The sequence below is a fragment of the Stegodyphus dumicola genome, chromosome 1 (assembly GCF_044657685.1).
Source record: "Stegodyphus dumicola isolate Sdum_Otavi_A_Nest chromosome 1, ASM4465768v1".
NCBI classification, from domain to species: Eukaryota; Metazoa; Arthropoda; class Arachnida; order Araneae; family Eresidae; genus Stegodyphus; species Stegodyphus dumicola.
This window is the reverse complement of record NC_140768.1, coordinates 17129876-17152677: the sequence shown is the minus strand read 5'-3', so window position 1 is coordinate 17152677 and position 22802 is coordinate 17129876. Positions and strand designations below refer to the sequence as shown.

At 34.7% G+C, this 22802-nt stretch overlaps 1 protein-coding gene across 1 annotated transcript in view; it reads right to left on the bottom strand.

The window, feature by feature from the left end:
- Window positions 1-6290: 6290 nt before the first annotated feature.
- LOC118193282 (junctional adhesion molecule 2A-like) overlaps window positions 6291-22802 on the bottom strand; it is a 475381-nt gene continuing 458869 nt past the window's right edge. Inside the window, exon 6 of the mRNA XM_085810466.1 lies at window positions 6291-6684. Coding sequence (XP_085666592.1) covers window positions 6376-6684 — 309 coding nt within the window. The 3' untranslated portion in view covers window positions 6291-6375. The remainder of the gene's footprint in view (window positions 6685-22802) is intronic.

The following is a 22802-nucleotide window of genomic DNA, read 5'->3' as shown; positions in this document are numbered from 1 at the left end:
AAATCGAAACCATAGCAATTTCATTTTAAAAATAATAATTAAATTTTTGAGCTGAGTAAAAAATAAATGGCTAATCTTTGGAATATGGTAAGAAGTAGTTTGATGACATTTTGGTAAAGCGATAAAGGTTACTAGCTAGGACTTTAGCAGTGTACACGGATAAAGTCAACAGTGTGCGCAATGCCATTTTTGTGCAATTCTGAGATGTTTTTTTTAAGTGAAAATAGGTTGACGTGTACATGGATACCGCGTATGTGAAATTCTTAATAACGCGGCAAGCAGTTTGCGATTCTGCACTTTCTCCCAATTTCGCACCTAATCTTCGTCATGATTAAGCACTTTCATTCCATAAAAGTTCTAGCATAAGCGTAATTCGGCTAGCAGATTGTTGGAAAAAATGTTGAGGGAAAAAAAAAAAAAAAAAAAAAAAAAAAAAGGAGCCTTTACTTCGTGAAAACAAAATGGCGTCCAAACAAAAACCAGCAGGTTGCTGTAGCAGGGTTGGTCGCCAAATTTTCGCCAAAAAATCGCCAAGTTGCCATAATCCAAAGATTAACCAAATAAATAAATAAAATAAATGTTTATATTACGCCCAAACAGGCATTTTGTTCAGGGGGGCTCAAAACGGGATTTGAAAAGTGTTATTCGACGCAAAATACCGTTAGGCATTGTAAAGCCTTTCCGTTGCTACCCTAACAACATAATACCAGTAAGAAATGTAACAAAACCTCGCGCATAAAATATCCGTGCTTGAAGATGCACACGATGTTAATGCTAATGGAAAGCTTTGAAATCGTTGAGTTTGTTAAACAAAAATTCGTTCAAGTTTTAAAACATATGAAACAGATAACAAAACAGATTCAAAATTCGGCTTTCCAGATGCCCATATTTGAGTGGAGGACTACGTTATTCAAAATTGGATGTCTCTAGATACCATTGTTTTTTCACGATGCGAGAAACATAGATACAATAATGCAGATTTTTCAATAGTTAATTTCTTTAAATATAATACAGAGCTCTAATATTTGGTGGCAACAATTTGAAAAGCGAAATGTCGTTTTAAAGTGAACCAATGTAAAAGCCAAAACGAAATTGATAGCCTACCACCCTCTGGGCTTCCGACTACCGTCCTTTGGGCTAAAAAAAGTGACATAAACTTCGAAAAGCAAATAATTTGGTTGCCATTTTATTAAATCTTTTACCTACCATTTTGGTTTAAAAAAGTATCAGGATACACCAGTAAGTTTTGGGTTATCCATTCTTTGCTGACACCAAACGTTTCCGGCGAACTTGTAAATGAAATTTGTAGAATTGTAATCAGACGCATAACTTAAATGTGAATTTAAGTAATGTGTTTTTATCGATAGCTGCAACTTGCCTAAACCACCTCATGATGCCATTAGGCACCTCATGATGATGCTTATTCGTGACTGTTCTTTGAAAGAAAATATATTCACAAGCAAAGTTTTTCCCATATAAAATATGTAGAAATTACAATAAAAACAGAAATTTTGGTTAAATATAGTTACTGTACTCTTCACATGTGTTTCGGCGTTTTTTTCTAATCTTGTAGATATAAAGAGTGTCGAATTTTCGCCGTAAAATTATTTTCATATGCATTTTTGAATGAAATTTTTTTAAATAAAAATATAAATGTTATAAGTCATAATTAATTTATTGGGTGACAAATCCAAAGCATTTCAAAGGTAGCAGGTGCATGATTAAAATGTTTTGTTAGTTTTAGATTAGGAAATTCTGTAAAAGTTTGACATGTACGGCTTTTTTTCCCTCTAAGTGAACGTAAACTTGATACTTTTATTATCTTCATAATATGCTTAAAATTTTAAATTAAGATTTTAAAAATTATCGAAGGAGGTAACTCAATTAAAAGAGAAAACTCCAATTGTAGTTAAGAAAAGGACTAAAAATGGCACTTCAGATCAAATCAGCGTAATTTACAAGAAGCAATAAAAGTTTTCATTTTGAACTAATTGAATTACATTTGGTATTTATAACAGAACTGCCTTCTTCATTTGCTAGTGAGTGAAGGCAACATAATCAGAGTGATATAAAAAACACATGCTTTACTATAACAACAATGTTGTTCGGCTAAATTTCAGGGTCCATCAGCTGCCGAGCGGTAAAGCAGCTGAACACTGGTAGTTCAGTCCGAGGTTCGAATCCCGCGAACGGGCTGACTGCATGGGCGTTTTCGTGATTTTCCCCCATGCGTAACTTGTATACGAGCCAGTTTTCCTTAGAAAGTCCTCCACGAAGGCATCCCTCCCTTTAGACAGAGAGCCCTCGTGTGCTTTGCCATGATTAAATAATTCCAAATCGGCTAAATTTCAGCACGCCGCATTCAAAACGAAATGAATACCAAGGGCAATAATATGACACGATAGGTAATTTAAGTAGAGTCGCAGATAAAAATCGTCAAGTTATGGAAACCATCAAGTTAAATTTGTTAGATAATTTTTAGGTAATGTTATCTTATCAAACTTAAAAGAATCTGCTCTCGCTAAAAGTGAAAATTAAATTTTCTTGTATGTAATAAATTGATGATTAAGCTTCATGAAAAATGAAATATGGATTGGAGCGAGAATCAATAAAGAAAGCAAAAACATTGGAGCATTGTTCATAACATATAAGCACTATTTTTAATGTTAACAATATACTGAAATTTGCTCTTGGAGAAATTTATAAGTAGTTAATGATACCTTAATTTATAATGATCTGATTTACATTCGCTTTTCAACGCATTTCATAATAAGATATATTTGTTAAGATAAAAGTACGCAGCACAGCAGCTCTTTCATCCCATTATATCATAGCAATCTTTCCTCGTGGAAATACGAATGAAATATTCACAAACGGGAATCAAACTTCAGAAAACACAAAATAGTAAACAGATACTTCCTTTGGTTTTCCCCTTTCGCTTAAAATTTCCAATCGAGAGCATGAATCCGCAAAATTTCAACGATACCATGGATGTAAAAACGAGACTATAAATAATGTAATGTTCTTTTCTTTTGGAATCGAAATTTAAGTCTTCTTAAGAAATGCTTTGGATGTAATGGGATCCTGAAATTGCGTCGTTCTTTGAGACAAAAACCTAACAGTAGGTTTTTCTCTTTGAAGGGAAGCTAAGCTATCTTTGAATCTCACGAAAACATAAAAGGCGTGTGAGAAAAATTGAAGAATATTCGAATGTATGAAGAAAGCTATGTTAAATTTTTAGGCTTCGTTAATAAGCTTTGTGTAAAATAACGGCGACAGGAAAAATTCTCACAGGTATAAAAGCTCACAGGAAAAAAAGGTCACAAGGAAATATGCCCACATAGAAAAGAGCTCACATGAAATATGTTCACATAGATAAATGCTCACATTAACCTTTTCAGGGTCGATAAATAAAAATACGAAAATTGTAGTTAAATTTTGCATGTACTGTATTTATTTTATACCACTGCCCCTGTACGACATTTTTTCCTTGTAACTGCCGATAATTAATTTTAGTTTTTTACTCTATATTTGCGTACTTTTGATGTGTAACTATAGAATATAATGTTTGAATGTAGTTAGTTAAGTTTGGAACTAAAAACGTTGTAAAATTTCTGCAGAAATTTAAAAGTTTAGGGATAAAATTAACATTTTTAGGTACTTCGATGATGACTCTCAGTTGAACATTATGAAGCAGACTTCGAAAAATCTCCTAAAATCACAAATTGTTGTGAAGGCTTTCATAACGCACTAAATTCATTATTTGGTAAAAGTTTACAATTGGGTGCCCCTTGTTTATTGGCGATTCTTTTTTGACGCCAAGATCGGCGCCAGGAAGTCACAATTTCAAGATGGCCGCTACACAAAACCAAAATAAGAAGTCGAAGAATTGCATAAGATCTGTGTCCATGTACACATCGATCTGTTTTTACTTAAAAAAACATCCTAGAATTGCACAAACTAGGCATTGCGCACTGACTTAAATATGACCATGTACACATCAATCTATTTTCATTTAAATAAAATTGGGAAGCTAAAACAAAGTTAAAACTATCGTGGTAACCAGAACTGAGGTTTCATCGCCAAAATTTAAAAGACAATGTCGACAATCGAAGGGACATTATTTAATTGCAGCGATACAGCATGCGGTTTTTATTCGATGGACTGAAAAAAGATTTAGTCTGTCACTCTAATATGCTATAGTTTTATTTGTGCACAAATTTGCTTAGTGGATTTGACTTTATCAAATTAATTTAGCAGTTTCGATCTTCCTTATTATTTCTCAGATTTATTTCTCTTTCAATAATCGTTTGCTTCGTTAGGAACGGCAAAGAAATATTCCAGTTTGCTATGCCGGCTCGTGTATATGAACATAAGACAATTTTGCATGCATTAGTAGTCTTCGTAGTGGAAGTCCTGATGCAAAATTATACTATATTGTTGACTTTAATCTAGCTAAAAGATATTAACATGTCATTTTCTTAGCATTTCATAACAGAGAATCGTTGTTCAAAAAAACAAAAGCTAAAGTTTTTTTCATTATGTTAAACTTACGATTAGAAGTCACTTTCAAGTGTTTGTGAGGTAGCCATAATACCAATTGCTTTAAATATCAGATCTGATAATTAAGATACAATAACACGCCGAACAACAACGCTGATTTTTGTTGTTTGACTTCTAAATTAATCATATCTGATGTAAGTGTAAAGTTTCCCTCTTTGTCTTTTTTAACTCCACATGTACCCTGCGGAAAAAAAAATAAAGGGGGGGGGGGAAACATTTCTATATCTTCCGTTCTACTGGACCGATTGACGAAACTCAAATTACGTTTTTCATGTCTCGAAAGCACGACTTAGGGTATGTATTAGATTTTATATAGCATCATTCTAACATGGGTATTTTGGCGCAAAATTGAACTTTTTCCGAAATGACATGCCAACTTTTTTTTCCATATTTCGATTCTACGACTCAAATAATGGCAAATTGCCAAGTTTTGTAAAATTCGCACGAGTAGTTGAAAGTAGTGCAGTAGTAGCAGCTCGAGTAGCTCTCTAAATTTTAGCTCTTCAATGTTAATCGTATTGGATATATATTTATTAATATCTCTTTTTACTTCCTTGTACGAAGTAAAAAGGAAGTAAAAAGGAAGTATTGTAATCACGAAAAGCTCCAGGCAGCATATTTTAACGAAAATATCCACTTTGACCGCTTTGGAATGCAATTTAACGATGTTTTTGCTTGATATCTGTACGTAAGGACAGAATAAAAGACTCTTTTCCTCCATAAAACTAAAAAACTGCTTTAAAATGAATTCTAAAGAGAATTTTTCCTGGCGTTTGTACGTACGTATGTCGCATAACTCAAAAACGAGTAGCGTCAGAACGTTGAAATTTTGTATATAAGAATACTATGACATGTAGATGTGCACTTCATATTTTAGTTTCAATCGGCCGCACCAAAGGTATATAAATATATGTACATATATATCCACTCTGTTACCCGGCTCAGTGATCTCAGTTTCTTTACTCTTATATGTTTGTAAATTGTACATTTTTTGCTTTAAAAATGATTGAATTATGTTGTTTTTATCTTCCGGTTAAGGATTTTATGCCTTTAGTACATCTGTGTGCAATATTTTTAGAATTATCAACAATTTTAAAATTGTTTAAGTGCCGCTAAGCCTAATTTGATGGCGGCTATTGACGTTTACATTTGGAACAGGAGACTAGTGGATTTGTTGCCAATCTAGAGAAACTTAGCTTCGCAATAACAAAGATAACGCTTTCATTTATTATTGCCAATTAAATCATGCTTAATTCTTTCTTGAATTTTTTCGAGGAAATAAGCGTTTAAGATTTACTTCGTAATTTTTAATATAGATGTTTTGAGTTTTCATGTATTCTTGCCTTCTCGCGAAGTGAGAACTGAATTAATTGAATGATAAATACTCAATCGTCTGTAAAAAACTGTTTCTTTTTTTGTTTTCTTAATTTCTTTTATACATCGTTCTAGCTTTATTATAGTTCTTGAACAGAACATGCGGCAACGATTAGATAATTCTTTAAATGATGTAAATTTCGGCGAAGTAGATTTAATTCAACCCAATAAGTTTAAACGAAATCCAAGAAAAAATGCGTATAATTTAATATTCCGTACAAGGAAGTCATGTGGTTTACACATCAGATTTTGTTTGTGCAGTGTACAAAAGATGTCCTTTACGTTTCCACATGTCAGAAGAAATTGAATTAATAATGAAAAATTGCGTAATATTGTAAATAAAGGTAAGGAAATGACGATAAAAAGAAACTTTAATTTGAGCTTCAAGAACATGCACACACACACACGCAAGAATAAATAACAAACGATCATTTCGAACTAAACACAGCATGTTCTCATCAAGATATGAAGCATGATGGTGATGAGCATGGTGACTAAGTGAGATGCTGTGAGGAGCCAGGCGGCGTTCTTCAGCTCGAGAACCTTCTCGGGCATCGGTCTGTTAATGAGAAGCTCCTCACTGACGGAGGTGACAACGTCTGCGATGGAGGCTGCGCACGTGAGTCTAATATCTCCTGGCGGCAGATGATGGGAGGTGAGGGGTATGTTGATGAATGATGACGAAGACTCCAGCTGATCTGGATGCCTCACGATCTCCTGAGTATCACGGATAATTCCGGAATCCATCTAAAAAAGAAAAAATAAACATTAACTAGAGAAATCAGAAACTTTCTTCATTTGATTTCGCCAAAGACATAAATTGAACTTAACTCTGAACTGTTTTTGAAAGACTGAAATTTAATAATAAATTTACATTACCGTTGAGGATTAGAAAAGTCAGTACTTTTTTGGAAAGGCAAAATTCAAAACGTACAGACGTAAAAATGATTTGGATAAAATACCTGAGAAAAGTATGTTTTGTAATAGATGCAATTAGCAGTTTAAGCAGAGTGTATTATATTTTATAATTTACACCAAATTTCCTCTAACTATTTAATACTTATTTTATATCCTGCGTATTTACCTAATTAGAGTGTAAATCAGGCCTCGGTAACTTACGACCCGCGGGACACCGAGTGACCCATTTCATAATAGCCCTTGACATATGAAAATAAAGTATAAAAAAGAAAAATCTGAAATGTTTCAGATTTTAAATTACGTCCAAAGGAGAGATTTTTAACATTTTGTGTGTTACCTTTATTTATTAAATATCATGTTCTTCGCACTTAAACCAAAAAATTCAGTCCAAGAGTAATATCGCAAAATAATTTTATAATGAGCATATCTTTAAAATTTTCGATACACAGTTTCGCGCGCGCTCGAGATAAAAATGTTTTTGTTCTGTACAACGTTGCCATGGCTCGCTTTGAAATTCTTGAGTTTTCGTAATCAAAAATTCGTTAAAGTGTTACAAAATACGACATCGATAGTAAAACAAATTCCAAAATTTAAATTTTGTTTTCCAGATGCCATATTCGCAGAAGGATTGGATAAAATTGGATGGCTGTAGGTACCGTTGTTTTATCACAACGCGAGAAAGTCGCTGAACACTGGTAGTTCGGTCCGAGGTTCGAATCCCGCGAACGGGCTGGCTGCATGGGCGTTTTCGTGGCGTGGCGTGGCGTGGCAGACCAGACCAGACCAGACCAGACCAGACCAGACCAGACCAGACCAGACCAGACCAGACCAGACCAGACCAGACCAGACCAGACCAGACCAGACCAGACCAGACCAGACCAGACCAGACCAGACCAGACCAGACCAGACCAGACCAGACCAGACCAGACCAGACCAGACCAGACCAGACCAGACCAGACCAGACCAGACCAGACCAGACCAGACCAGACCAGACCAGACCAGACCAGACCAGACCAGACCAGACCAGACCAGACCAGACCAGACCAGACCAGACCAGACCAGACCAGACCAGACCAGACCAGACCAGACCAGACCAGACCAGACCAGACCAGACCAGACCAGACCAGACCAGACCAGACCAGACCAGACCAGACCAGACCAGACCAGACCAGACCAGACCAGACCAGACCAGACCAGACCAGACCAGACCAGACCAGACCAGACCAGACCAGACCAGACCAGACCAGACCAGACCAGACCAGACCAGACCAGACCAGACCAGACCAGACCAGACCAGACCAGACCAGACCAGACCAGACCAGACCAGACCAGACCAGACCAGACCAGACCAGACCAGACCAGACCAGACCAGACCAGACCAGACCAGACCAGACCAGACCAGACCAGACCAGACCAGACCAGACCAGACCAGACCAGACCAGACCAGACCAGACCAGACCAGACCAGACCAGACCAGACCAGACCAGACCAGACCAGACCAGACCAGACCAGACCAGACCAGACCAGACCAGACCAGACCAGACCAGACCAGACCAGACCAGACCAGACCAGACCAGACCAGACCAGACCAGACCAGACCAGACCAGACCAGACCAGACCAGACCAGACCAGACCAGACCAGACCAGACCAGACCAGACCAGACCAGACCAGACCAGACCAGACCAGACCAGACCAGACCAGACCAGACCAGACCAGACCAGACCAGACCAGACCAGACCAGACCAGACCAGACCAGACCAGACCAGACCAGACCAGACCAGACCAGACCAGACCAGACCAGACCAGACCAGACCAGACCAGACCAGACCAGACCAGACCAGACCAGACCAGACCAGACCAGACCAGACCAGACCAGACCAGACCAGACCAGACCAGACCAGACCAGACCAGACCAGACCAGACCAGACCAGACCAGACCAGACCAGACCAGACCAGACCAGACCAGACCAGACCAGACCAGACCAGACCAGACCAGACCAGACCAGACCAGACCAGACCAGACCAGACCAGACCAGACCAGACCAGACCAGACCAGACCAGACCAGACCAGACCAGACCAGACCAGACCAGACCAGACCAGACCAGACCAGACCAGACCAGACCAGACCAGACCAGACCAGACCAGACCAGACCAGACCAGACCAGACCAGACCAGACCAGACCAGACCAGACCAGACCAGACCAGACCAGACCAGACCAGACCAGACCAGACCAGACCAGACCAGACCAGACCAGACCAGACCAGACCAGACCAGACCAGACCAGACCAGACCAGACCAGACCAGACCAGACCAGACCAGACCAGACCAGACCAGACCAGACCAGACCAGACCAGACCAGACCAGACCAGACCAGACCAGACCAGACCAGACCAGACCAGACCAGACCAGACCAGACCAGACCAGACCAGACCAGACCAGACCAGACCAGACCAGACCAGACCAGACCAGACCAGACCAGACCAGACCAGACCAGACCAGACCAGACCAGACCAGACCAGACCAGACCAGACCAGACCAGACCAGACCAGACCAGACCAGACCAGACCAGACCAGACCAGACCAGACCAGACCAGACCAGACCAGACCAGACCAGACCAGACCAGACCAGACCAGACCAGACCAGACCAGACCAGACCAGACCAGACCAGACCAGACCAGACCAGACCAGACCAGACCAGACCAGACCAGACCAGACCAGACCAGACCAGACCAGACCAGACCAGACCAGACCAGACCAGACCAGACCAGACCAGACCAGACCAGACCAGACCAGACCAGACCAGACCAGACCAGACCAGACCAGACCAGACCAGACCAGACCAGACCAGACCAGACCAGACCAGACCAGACCAGACCAGACCAGACCAGACCAGACCAGACCAGACCAGACCAGACCAGACCAGACCAGACCAGACCAGACCAGACCAGACCAGACCAGACCAGACCAGACCAGACCAGACCAGACCAGACCAGACCAGACCAGACCAGACCAGACCAGACCAGACCAGACCAGACCAGACCAGACCAGACCAGACCAGACCAGACCAGACCAGACCAGACCAGACCAGACCAGACCAGACCAGACCAGACCAGACCAGACCAGACCAGACCAGACCAGACCAGACCAGACCAGACCAGACCTCCTGAAAATGTTATTGTGGACCTAGATCTAGTTATTAAAATCTATCTATTAAACATATACACAATTTAATAATTATAAAATATCATTGGAAACAAAAATTTAAATTCTGATGAAAAATATATTTGTAAAAGTAAGAATTTTTATTGGAAAACAATTGGGTTAGGATGGAAAGCACGGTCCACAAGATGGGTTATTTTAAGCATGTTATAAAGTATAATTTTTAGAATTCGTATTGCTGAAGTCAAGGATAAAAAATTGATAAGTATTAAAAGATATATATTCATTGCATTTTATAATAGCTCACTTACAAGTTTCAAATGATATAATACATTTTATCAGTTTCAGAAATATTCATTGAACGTTAACAGCAAAATCAGAAGCTATATTTAATGTGTTTCATTATAAGAAAAGGTGCTCTAACTTGAAAACCGAACAAAGCACTAATTATAGAATTGCGATGATATTTGATTTAGTGCCTCAGAATCTGAAATTCATCTTATATTTGATAATGTATTTCAGAAAGAAACTCTATAAATTCAAAAATAAGGAAAACATACAATCTCTTCAAGTAGTAACACACCTCTCATGGTGACTAAAACATTTCCTGACTTACCATTAAAGTAAATAGCTTTTGGCAACATGGGAGGTAAACATTTTGTAATTGCATCATAAATATAAGCATAAATGTACACTGCGCAAAAAAAGGACAGTTATATATATTCCGCTCAACTGGGCCAGATGACGAAATTCAACTAGCGTTTTTCATGTCTCCAAAGAGTGACTTAGAATATATATATTAGATTTATACAGAGACTTATTATAACATGGGTATTTTGACCCTAAATTGGACTTTTCCTGAAATGACATGCCAATTTTTTTCCATATTTCGATTCTACAACTCAAATTATGTCTAAATACTAAATTTTTGTACAATTTGGTGCGAAATTTATGGAGAAATTCAAAAATTTATTTTGGCACATTTTAATCAGTTTTCGCTTGACGAACATTTTAATCAGTTTTCGCTTGACGAAGTCACTTGACGAACTTCTTAATTTATAGCAACCTATTTACCTTTCCTTTTTTTCATTCTAATCGAGCGGAAAACTTTAACAAAGTGCGTAAACCATATTTGGATTTATTATCGCTTATAACAAATATTTCAAATTTCAAAACGCGCCACTATGTAAATTCCCGTATATAGTAGGAAATTTTGAATAAAAAAAGGAATTTTTTGCAGATATGCCTATAGAAATATAATTTAAGACGATGTTAAATATTTTATAGGTTATAATACAAAATGATTTTCGAAAAATTTATAAAAAATATTTTAAAATTTAAATTATAAAAATAAATCAAAACATTTGCGAATTATATTTGCATTAAGCCGAAATTTAAATACTGGAAGAAGGAGTCAAGTAAATTAATTAAGAAAAGAGATATTTATAAAAATATATCAAATTCAGTTAACATTGAGGAGCAAAAATTTTGAGAGCTAATTTTTTAAAAACCACTGGTGCGATTTTCACAAAACTGGCAGATTGTCATAATTTGAATCGTAGAATCGAAATATGGAAAAGCAAATTGTATGTCATTTCAGAAATAATCCGATTTTGTGTCAAAATACCTATATTAGAGAAATGCTATATATAAATCTAATACATAATCCAAGTCACGCTTTTGAAAGGTGAGACACGCAAGTTGAATTTCGTCAATCGGCCCAGTAAATATAGAAGTGTCCCCCTTTTTTGCGCAGTATACATATTTTTTTTCCTACATAAGTTCAGAATTCCAAGTATGTCAAAGAATATATATTTAAACAAAATTTCATTCTGAACCGAATTAAATGCTCTACGTTTCCCAGAACATTTTACTCAGAAAAGTTTAATTTCAATGAAATGCTAATGAAATTTGAAAGAAATTCTAAGATAATTAGGTTTTATTCAATTAGCGATTACAAATTTTAAAATCGAAGTTTACTATACTATTAATAATGAAATCACGCATTATTTCTTTTCTATTTACAGAGTTCCTTTCCGAAATACGTTTTCAAATATGAGATGATTTTCAGCTCTTGGGGTATTACATCAAAACGTCATTGCAATCTAAATTAATGCTCTGTTCGGTTTATTTGAAATTAAAGCACCTTTTATTATAATGAAATACATCAAATATTGCTTCCGATTACTTATATCCGTGCACTTAACTATTTCTGAAACGGATAAAAAAAGGGGGTTTATTAATATTACTTAAAACTTGCAACTATGTTATTATAAAACGTAACGAAAGAATTAATATTTATCATTATTTTTTTTACTCTTGATTTCAGCAATAAATATTCTAAAAATTCTACTTTAGACTACGATTAAATACATATCTCATGGACTCTGCTTTACACGTTCTAACAGATTCTTTTCCAGTACAAACAATTCTTTCTTAAAATTTTTATAAATGTATTTAACATAATTTCAATTAATATTTGCAATAAAATTTTACAGTTAGTAAATAATTAGATGATATTTATAATCAGTATAAATTTTTATATATTTAATAACCAGATTTCTTCGCAATAAAATTTCCAGGAGATGCATTTATAAATCATGTAATGAATATTTACGTATTTAGTTAAAAGCAGATGTGTACAAGGATGTACATAAATACTTTTATAGAATATTTAATATTTATCATTTTTGCCATGTACAAATCCTTAATTTCTGGGCGTTCGCTACATTTTTCAACTAAAGTAATTTACAAAAACTTAGCAAACATTAGAATTTTTACATAAGAAATATGCATACATATAAACTGAATAAAAATTACTTGCAATATTTTTAATTTTCTCCTCATAGTCAGTTTTTCTTCGAACGTCTTTCGCGATGGCATCTCTTTCGTTTCGCAGATCGCTTGCACGCTTTACCCTATTTTAAAAAAAAAACCTAACCTATGTGCCTTATCCCAAATATTTTAAGATGAATAATTTCATATTTACAATTACCCATCAAATTTCAACTTTTGACCTAAAACAGGTTTCTGTATACATTCAGGATCAAATTCAAATTTTCTAGTAAATATATTTCGTCAGAGCATTCAATATCTCTCTTAGGACCATTACTCAGTTCTTTTTAGCAATTTTACTCGTTCCGTTGTTTTTTAATTACGATACTGAGAATACATATTGTGGTGTGGTGTATTTAATTATGGCAAAGCACACTAGGGCTATCTGCCTAAGGGGAGGGATGCCTTTCGTGGAGGACTTTCTAAGGGAAACTGGCTCGTATACACGTTACACATGGGGAAAACCACGAAAACACCCATGCAGCCAGCCCGTTCGCGGGATTCGAACCTCGGACCGAACTACCAGTGTTCAGCGACATTACCGCTCGGCCGCTGGTGGGCGCAGAATAGATATTGTAATATACTCCAGCAATACATTCTTTTGCTATAAATGAGATGTGGGAAAGTTAAAAACCGAAGATAAATCTCGAATTCTCGGGAAGAAAAGACTTGCGTGGAAATTATTTAACATTCTGGAATCAGTAAAAGAACCATTCGCAAAAGGACCTACTACGTCGGAATACACACAGGTTTTTTCCTCAATGGATCCCCCTATTTTCAAATTGTTAATATATTGTCGTGATGGAAAGGCAGGTTCACACACTCACATCAATTTGACGGTGTCTGTCGAAAACATCGCGAAGAAAACAACCAAACGCGAAAACGTCGCGGTACAAAACATCCTGGCAGAAAAGCAAGCATCGCAGTTCTAATGGTACAAAATATCGTGGTCGAAAATAAAGCGGTTCAAAAACTTCGCAGTTTAAAAACATCCCCGTCGAAAATATCGTGGTAAAAAATAAAGTACGTATAAATCATGGCGTGACGATAACACTGCACACATGCGTTTTCAGGTTTCAAAATTTGTAAATGCATGTTCGCATGTTCTATATTTTATATTTTTGAATAAACTAATAAATTTTCCATGAAAAAATAAAAAGGAAATTTGAGTATTAAAAAATTGAAAATGGGTAGAAAATTAATGCAACTCATAGAAGTTTAAATTTGCGTTGTTAATTAGCAAAGGTTAATAAAAGAATAAATTAACCTTTTTTTTTAATAAAGTTTTACTAATATTTTTTTTTATGAAGAATATACTCTAAAATTGTTTAGAAAAAGGAAAGTAAATAACTGTAGGAAGTTACTTCTATAAAAATTGCTTAGTTAAATAAAGTTATTTTCTTTCACATTTGTTAATCTGATATTGTTTTGGTAAAAATTATATTATGTTTCCGTTTATTCCCGAAGTATCGTTAACATTTTCATGTATAGTGTGCAATCAATTTTTTGGATGTCGATTTGTTAGTTATGACGAAAGTCAGTTACATAATATGTCAGTATGCAATTTGAAAAACCGCTTTATTTTCGATCACGATGTTTTAGAACTGCGATGTTTTCTCTTTGCTTTCTTTTCTCCCACGATGTTTTCTACCGCGATTTGTTTGTGAGATGCTATCGTCACGCGATGATTTGTAGGTATTTTTTTACCACGATGTTTTCGACGACGATTCTGATAAACTGCGAAGTTTTTGAATTGCTTTATTTTCGACCACGATATTTTCTACCACGTTGTTTAAGAGCGGTGATGTTTCATCTATGCTTTCTTTTTTCACACGATGCCGCGATGTTTTCGCCTTGTGTTGTTTTCTCAGCGACGTTTTCGTCCGCGATGTTTTCGGCTGTAACCCAATTTGACTGCACATGGCACCATCGTCGTATTGACAAATGTTTCTGTATGCAGTGTTACACAAATATATCGTTACAAATAAAGGAAAAGTTGACTTACTTGCAAATTTGTCTGTATGTTTATTAATTTTAACAAAGATTATAGGATTTTGAGATAATTTGATTTTTCAGTTAAGATATATATGTACAACGTTATTATTTTCCGATTACATAAAAATAATATAATGTGTTTAAAATGAGGAACTGTTATTGCTTTTCCCTAAAAATTTTAAAATAGGTCATATTACCTGCAATATTCGGTGGATAACAAAATTGTTGTTTATTTAAAACATTTTAATATTTAGAACAAAAATAAAACTACCAGACACATTCTGAAGCATATAGAAAAAACATACCCATTTTCACGCTCATGTGAGCTTAGGGATATAAGGAAATATATCTTTAAAGTTTGTTATAATTTTGAAGCATTTTGACATTTTAAATGTACCTTAAGTTACTTATCATTTCTTACACATACAAGCATTTTGCTAAAATCCATTTTTAACGTCCAGTAGCTTAGAAATTTATAACATAAATTCATATACAAAATCGCTGTTGCAAGTTCACAAAAGAAAACCAGGATATAATTTGTCCGAAAATACCAGAAGCTTATACAAACTGCTATTACCCACACAGCGATGAATGCTTCTTTTATGCAGAAGTGTCCCCGGCTTTCGATTTGCGCGGAACTGCAATGTTTGAAAGTACCACAAACCACTGTCAACATGCTCTTGAATGTAAACAAAGCATATCCCATTTGTCTACGTACTGACTGACTTACTAGTCGGTAGTTAGCTAACTATGTAAGTAACTATCTAAACGAGTAACTAAGAAGCTAACTAACGAAGTAAGTTAATAAATAAAGAAGTAAATGAGTAGGTACGTTAGCAATTAGGTATACGTTAGTAACTAATTAATTAACCAACTAACTAAGCAAGTCACTACGTAACTAACTAAAAATTAAGTAAAGAACTAACTAACAAAGTAATTAAGCAATTAACGAAAGAATTAAGCAAGTATGTAACTATACAAATAACTATATAACTAAGAACTTAATAAAGATGTAAATAAATAATCAACTAAATAACGAAGTATGTAAGTTATCGAGTAAGTAACTAATTAACTCGGTGAGTTTGTAACTAACAAAGTAAACAAGCTATCTAACTAATGAAGTAATTCAGTAACCAAACAAAGTAAGAAAAGCATTAATAGAAAAGATTAAACGAACTACTTAAGTAACTAAATAAATAAGAAAGTAAGTAATTACTCTAAATAAGTCACATAGTAAATACGTAACTACGTAAGCAAGTAATTAAGTATCTAAGAAACTAAATAATTGAGTAATTACGTAATTACGTACGTAAGTAAGTAACTAAAAATGTAAGTAATTAACTAAATAAGTAACTAAGTAATTAAGCAAGTGAACAACTAAGTAAGTAAATAACTAAATACCTATGTAAGTAACTAAGAGAAGTAAGTAACTAAATCAGTAACATACTAAGTAACTAATTAAGCATGGAAGTAAATAAGTAAGCAAGTAAGCAAGCATAGGGCAGTAACTAAGTAACCAAGGAAAGAAATAAGTAAGTAATTAAGTACTTAAGCAAGTCACTAAGTAATTAAGTAACAAGCTAATAAAGTACCTTAGTATCTAACTAAATAACTAAGTAACTAAAAGTAACTAACTAAGCAACTAAAAAACTAGTACAATAACTTCGTAAATAAGTCACTAAGTAAGCAAGTAAGTAGCTAACTAACGAAGTATGTAAGTAAGTAGTTAACAAAGTAATGAAGTATGTAAGTAAGCAGCTAGCTAAGTAACGAAATATGTAAGTAAGTAGTTAAGTAATGAAGTATGTAAGTAGCTAATTAAGTAATAAGGAAGTAAATAACTAAGCAAGTAACAAAGTAATTAGGTAAGTAATTAAGTAGTTACGTAACTAAGTAACTAATTCAATAAATAACTATAGGTAAGTAGCCAACAAAGTAAATAGGTAAATAACTAAGTAATTAACTAAGTAACTAAATAAGTAGATACCTAACTAACTATTTAAATATTTCTCTAATTAACTAAGTACATACCTAAGTAATAAGGAAGTAATTAATAATTAAGCAAGAAAGACATAACGAATAACCTATGCAAGTTCCTCTTCCTAATCTTTTCCTTGGTCCGTTTCTTCACGAGAAACGTCAATAACGAATTGTAATGGTCCCACCTTTAAAATTCTATTAACTCCAATATCTACCATTATTATTTACTAATTTCCAGTTTCTGAGAGATTAATTTTCTTTCTTGCTTTTCCAGTAAAATGTTATTAATTGAGAACAAAATATCACATATAGAAGTAAAAATACTACTACTTTTGCAATCTCGTTTCCTTGCTTTTACTTCTCCTGCCGATGTTTTACACGACGCAGTTTTTAACTTTTATTAACAATTAAAGTCTCATTTTCATTTTGCATAACTATTGGCTTCAAGCACAATCATTCTCTCAGCCCAGAAGATTGCACGCATCTAAGACCAAGAGAGTTGAATACAGAGGTTTCAGATGACTTTATATACCGAACCTAGCTTGCATTTTTATCTAGGTTTTTGACATATAGCGGGGGTCTAATTGTAATTTATGAGTTAAAATAGTAACAGTTTCAGAACCATGCTAGAAAAATTTCCTGCTCGCAGCCCAAGCGCTCTTTTATCAAGTGGCATTTGTTTGAAAGCAGTGAATTCATTAAAGAATGGAGATCCGCTAAAAGAATATGTGATATTAACGTGTAATTGGTGGTGAAAATAAGTCTTTTTTTTTTTTTTTTTTTTTTTTTATAGACTAGAAGCAAATTTTATAGTATGCAAAGAAGCAGATAGTATGTTGTACAAAGCAAGTTACTGAATAATTGAGTAACTAACTAACTAAGTATGTAACTATGTTATTAAGTAAGTATCTAAGTCACTCATGTCCTCAGTATCGGAACTTTACAGAGGCTGTTCATATATTACATTTAGACGATGTCTGTTGTATTCACGAAACTAAATTATATAAAATTCTTGTGTTTTAAATGTTCTATTTGACATCCCTATTCTGAACTATTTTCGACACCGCAATTTCCAGGATAATAATGCCTTTTGAAGTGGCAGAAGAGGTATTCTATCTCATTCCTCCCGAACAGCTTTCCAGTGTCCTGTTAGGGTTTTGGGACAACGTTTGGATAATGCAGTTTTTAAAAGTCCGAAAGCACAAAAATCCCTACGTGACACATTGGGAGATTTAGTAGCGATATCAGTAAAAGGTATGGCTTTGATACCAGTTTTTTGTTCCCTTTCTTTTAGGAAATTTACAGTGGATTTTGATGTGTGACAGCTAGATTTGTCCTGATGGAGTCTCACAGATCGATGGCACTGTGGGTAAAGCGATGGTATTTCATTCAGAAAAATTGGCGATAAACTATGCTCCTGATAGTATTTGGAGTTAATCTTGACATTGTTTTTGCACTCTCTTTATTTTTAACTTGCCATTATAAGAGTAACCAGCAACAATCACGAATCCCTTAGAAAAACTTTCTTTCGATTCTTTGAACCATGTACTTGAATTTTTTTCATCCCCTTTGATGATAATAAATGGCTCTCTTTTGTTACAATCATTTAAATACACCCATGCTTCATCTACTGTGACAATTGTATTCCATTTTTCTTTGAATAAGTGTTTCTCATATAGAATTCTGCAGCGCGTCCTGCGTTGAGCGATAGGCTTTGGAAAATGACGATGCACATTGCGTTTTTTCGCTTTCTTAAGTTTTAAATCAACGTTTATCATTTTCTTTACAGTGGACACTGAACATTTTAATGATTTTGCAACTGTCCTTTGACTAGGGAATTTTCTTTTAACATTAAACAACGTACCTTTGCAATAGTCGAAGATGTCCTTTTTTTCCTTGGATACTTGGTTTGAATTTTTGTCCCACTTGAGGCTCCAATTTGACGTTTTTTTCCTTTTTTGTTGATGATATTACTTATCGACGCTTTAGATATCACAAAACCATGACTCTCACGTCGTTTTTGGATAACGGAGTATGCATATTTCTCTTCGGAAAGGGCGTAAATGTAGCCTTCTAACCATTGCTTTGTTAAATTCGCCATTTTGAATAAAAACAAACCGTTCAAGCCACAGACGATAAATTGGACTTTTAAAAACATAGTACATTTGCAACTACTTCTTTTGGAGCAAACGATGCTTTATTACCGCTTACCAAGATCGTCTAAAAAATGTGCGAACAGCCTCTGTATTTACAACATTACATCTCAAGACGTGGCACAAAATGTAGACTTAATAAATTTTGTGTTTGTTTAATTTTTAGCTGTTGGAAGTGCTATGTCCACGTGAAAAAACAAATACGTTCTGGTGCAATTACAATACAGACCTACAACTATTACTAGTTGAATTCACAGTTGCATATTATCACACTTTAAGATTACTTAATATCCTATATTGATTAATGCATATTGATTAATCATGTATTTTTTAACATTGTTCTACCTTCGAAAAACATATTCGTGACACAAATCATTATAAGAAAAATTTCTGTCCCCCCCTTTTTTTTTGGTATGGCACTCAAATCTTTAATAAACTGCTTAGTCATCAAATAATTTAAAATCACAGCATAAAATTATAGGAAATGAGTATATTAATGTAACAAATGAAAGACAGGACGCCACTGTAGTTTTAAGCTGCTCATTATTTTTAAAATTTCTGACAATTCTTGTCTCCAATTAAAAACACAAATTTACGTAAAAAATAGCTACATATAATCTTTTACCGTTTATAAAAACAGAGCAATAAAACATAACTAGGGGCTAGAAAAAGGTTAACTTTTGAAAGGTTTTCATTTATAATATTTTTTTAGTCTCAACAGTCAGAAGTTACATGTTGAGAAAAACCATATGCAGCCCTCCCCCCCCCCGACAAAAAAAAAAAAAAGGCTAAATCTACGATTTGAAATTTGAAGGATTCATTAAATATTCTTTATATGCTTCAAATTTTAATTATATATCAAAGAAATTTGAATTGCAACATATTTCAAACACACTGACAACTGCATTTCCATTTCCACTGAAGGGAAAAGAATTTAATTAATCAAAAATTAATTTTCTCAGCAATTATTATGGAAACGTTTTTGTGAATATTAAAATAAGTTTCGTTAGGTAAGTCTGGAAAGTGCAGAGATGATGTGATAATAAAAAAAAATTTCAAGTAAATTAACGAATTCTAAATAGGAATGATGAAATAAAATTTATAAATACTGTAAACGAAATCAATAAAACCTTGTACAGAATTGTAATTTAAAATATTTTTCAACATATGAATTTAGAAAAGATTGAATACAATTCTAAATGAATTTTAGATTTGATAATCGTATTTCTATAGTATATATCCATAATGACCGGTCTTCATAATATCATTCATATTTTCCGACAATACATTCATTGTTTTTTATAAGAAATATGTTATTTAAAATAGACATAGAACAAGAAATATTTTTAAAAACTAAGCACCAGTTTCATAGTTTTTCTTTTTATAACAGAAATTCCCTCTGCATTTTGATAGAATAGCATTGCAGTGACATATTTTTTCTGAGCGTTGTGTAGTGTGGATACGAGCTAGTTTCCTTAGAAAGTCCTCCACGAATTATCCCTTACCCTCGTATGATATGCCATAATCAAATAATACAAACCACACCAATCTTTGTGAATGTAAAGTCGAAATGACGTTATGCGAAGAAGCACTGATATTAATTTAAGTTAATTTTTTTTAAACATATCAGGGCCTTTAGGAAACAAAAACTTACAAATAACATGAAAAAACATGCAAAACCTAATTCAATATAGATTTCGATGTTATTTCAATGATAACATTTTATTAAAGGTGTACAGCTAAATTAACGACTGGAATTATGCCAGTGTAATCGAAGTTTTGAGTTTAAGCAGCAAGAGAAGAGTGAAAACTTAAAACGCGACGTCATACGATTTTTGTGACCTCATAAGTGAATCACATGGCCTCTGACGTCATGACAAATTGAAGCTTCGTGGGTTGCAACTTGTAATTCGATTATGATGTCTACTCGTATTACCTTCGAAGAACATCTTAAAACAACTTTCTATTGTTTGAATCTCCATTACTTCTTTTAATTAATACTCAGTTAATAGTTTCTATTTTTTTCAGTTAATTGTTTACATCCGTTGTTAGGTGCTTTTTCATGTTTGAACTGTTAACACTGTTGCACTAATTCTTTTTAGCTGACTTTTCATTTTTTGTATTCAATATATTTATTTTTCAATATATTCAGTATTTAATATTTAGTAATTTTAGTATTTGGTAATATTTAATAATAATTGTAGTATATAATACTTTGTATTAATTATTAGTCCAAAGGGATTTGAATCCCGAAGGACTATTAGTTTCGTTTTGGCATTTTGCGTCGGACTCATAAATGTCGGTTCACTTTTCAAACTGTTGCCACAAAATGTTAGAGTCCTGCATTATATTTGAAGAAATTAAATAATGAAAAATCTGCATAAATGTATGTATATTTCTCGTATTGTGATAAAACAACGGTACATAGAGTCATCGAATTTTGAATAACGTAATCCTCCAACGAATATGAGCATGTGGAAGACCAAATTTGAAATTTGAAATTTGTTTTATGATCGATTTCCTATTTTTTAAAACTTTGACGAATTTTTGATTAACAAACTCAAGGATTTCAAAGCGAGCAATGGCAACGTTGTGCAGAAAAAACATTTTTATCTCCAGCGCGTGAGTCTCTGTATCGGAAATTCTAAAGATATGCTCGTTTTAAAACTATTTTGCGATATTGCTGTTGCACTGGATCTTATGGTTTAAGTGCGAGGAACATGATATTTAATAAAGAAAGGTAACACACAAAATGTTAAAAAACGCCCCTTTGGACGTAATTTAAAATCTGAAAACATTTCAGATTTTTTTTGTTTATTATTTTTTTTTTTACTATTTCAGTATATTTAGTATTTGGATGCATTTAGTGTTTAAATATATTTAAAGAAGACTAAATTTTTATCATGGCGTAATTATTTCAATTGCACCCATACATTTATGTCTCAGCTTCTAGAATTTTCACTGTTTTACACTGCACATATCAATTATTCTTTTCTTTTCGCCATCGACGGAGCAGCTGGCCCACTGGGTTAGGTGCTTCTCAGCCTGTCGGATCCCGTCGATGGAATTAAAAATAAATAATTGAACAAATATAAATAAGGAACTTTGTACTGTGTCCTCCGGGAAATAGCCACGAAACGAGAAACATTGACATAAGATACAGAACATGGAAAGAGAATGCATGGTGGGGACTGCTGAAACCAAGAGAAACATATCAATTATTCTAAAAGTTTTTCATTTTAAAATTAACCAGTGTTCGAAATAAAATATATCGTTATGAATTTTGTACATATAAAAATGACGATCGTACTTTCCGATTTTTGCTGAACAGTTGGAAGATGACTAAAGAAAAGATAATGATTTGGGATTGGCAGGTCATTAAGTATTGTTGCAAAATGCCCAGTTGCAGTAAGCTTGCTTCCCCGCAAAGCGGGTTTAGGGCTGCCAGAAAAAGGCAAGGAAAGGCAGGGTTGCCAGATTTTCCGCGAAATCGCCTTTTGGTGATTTTTGAGACAAAATTGGCGTTATGCCATAGACGAAGTGAAAACATTCTATAACAAATTCTTACCGGTTTTCATGAGAATGTTCTCGAAATACCCTGCCTGTACGCGGAGAGAGTAACATCTTGAATTCAATAGTGTAGTAATGTTTGTGAAAGCGACCGAATCGAGACGGGCGCTATACTTTAAAGCTTTGTCGTGAAGCTGTCTTCACCGTTGTAGCCTGAGGTTGGGTTACTGATTGTTTCAGCGTTTTTATCGCAGTTTTTCAATGAGTGTCAACGTGTCCTTAGAACTCACCTGGTTAATATTGTCGAATAA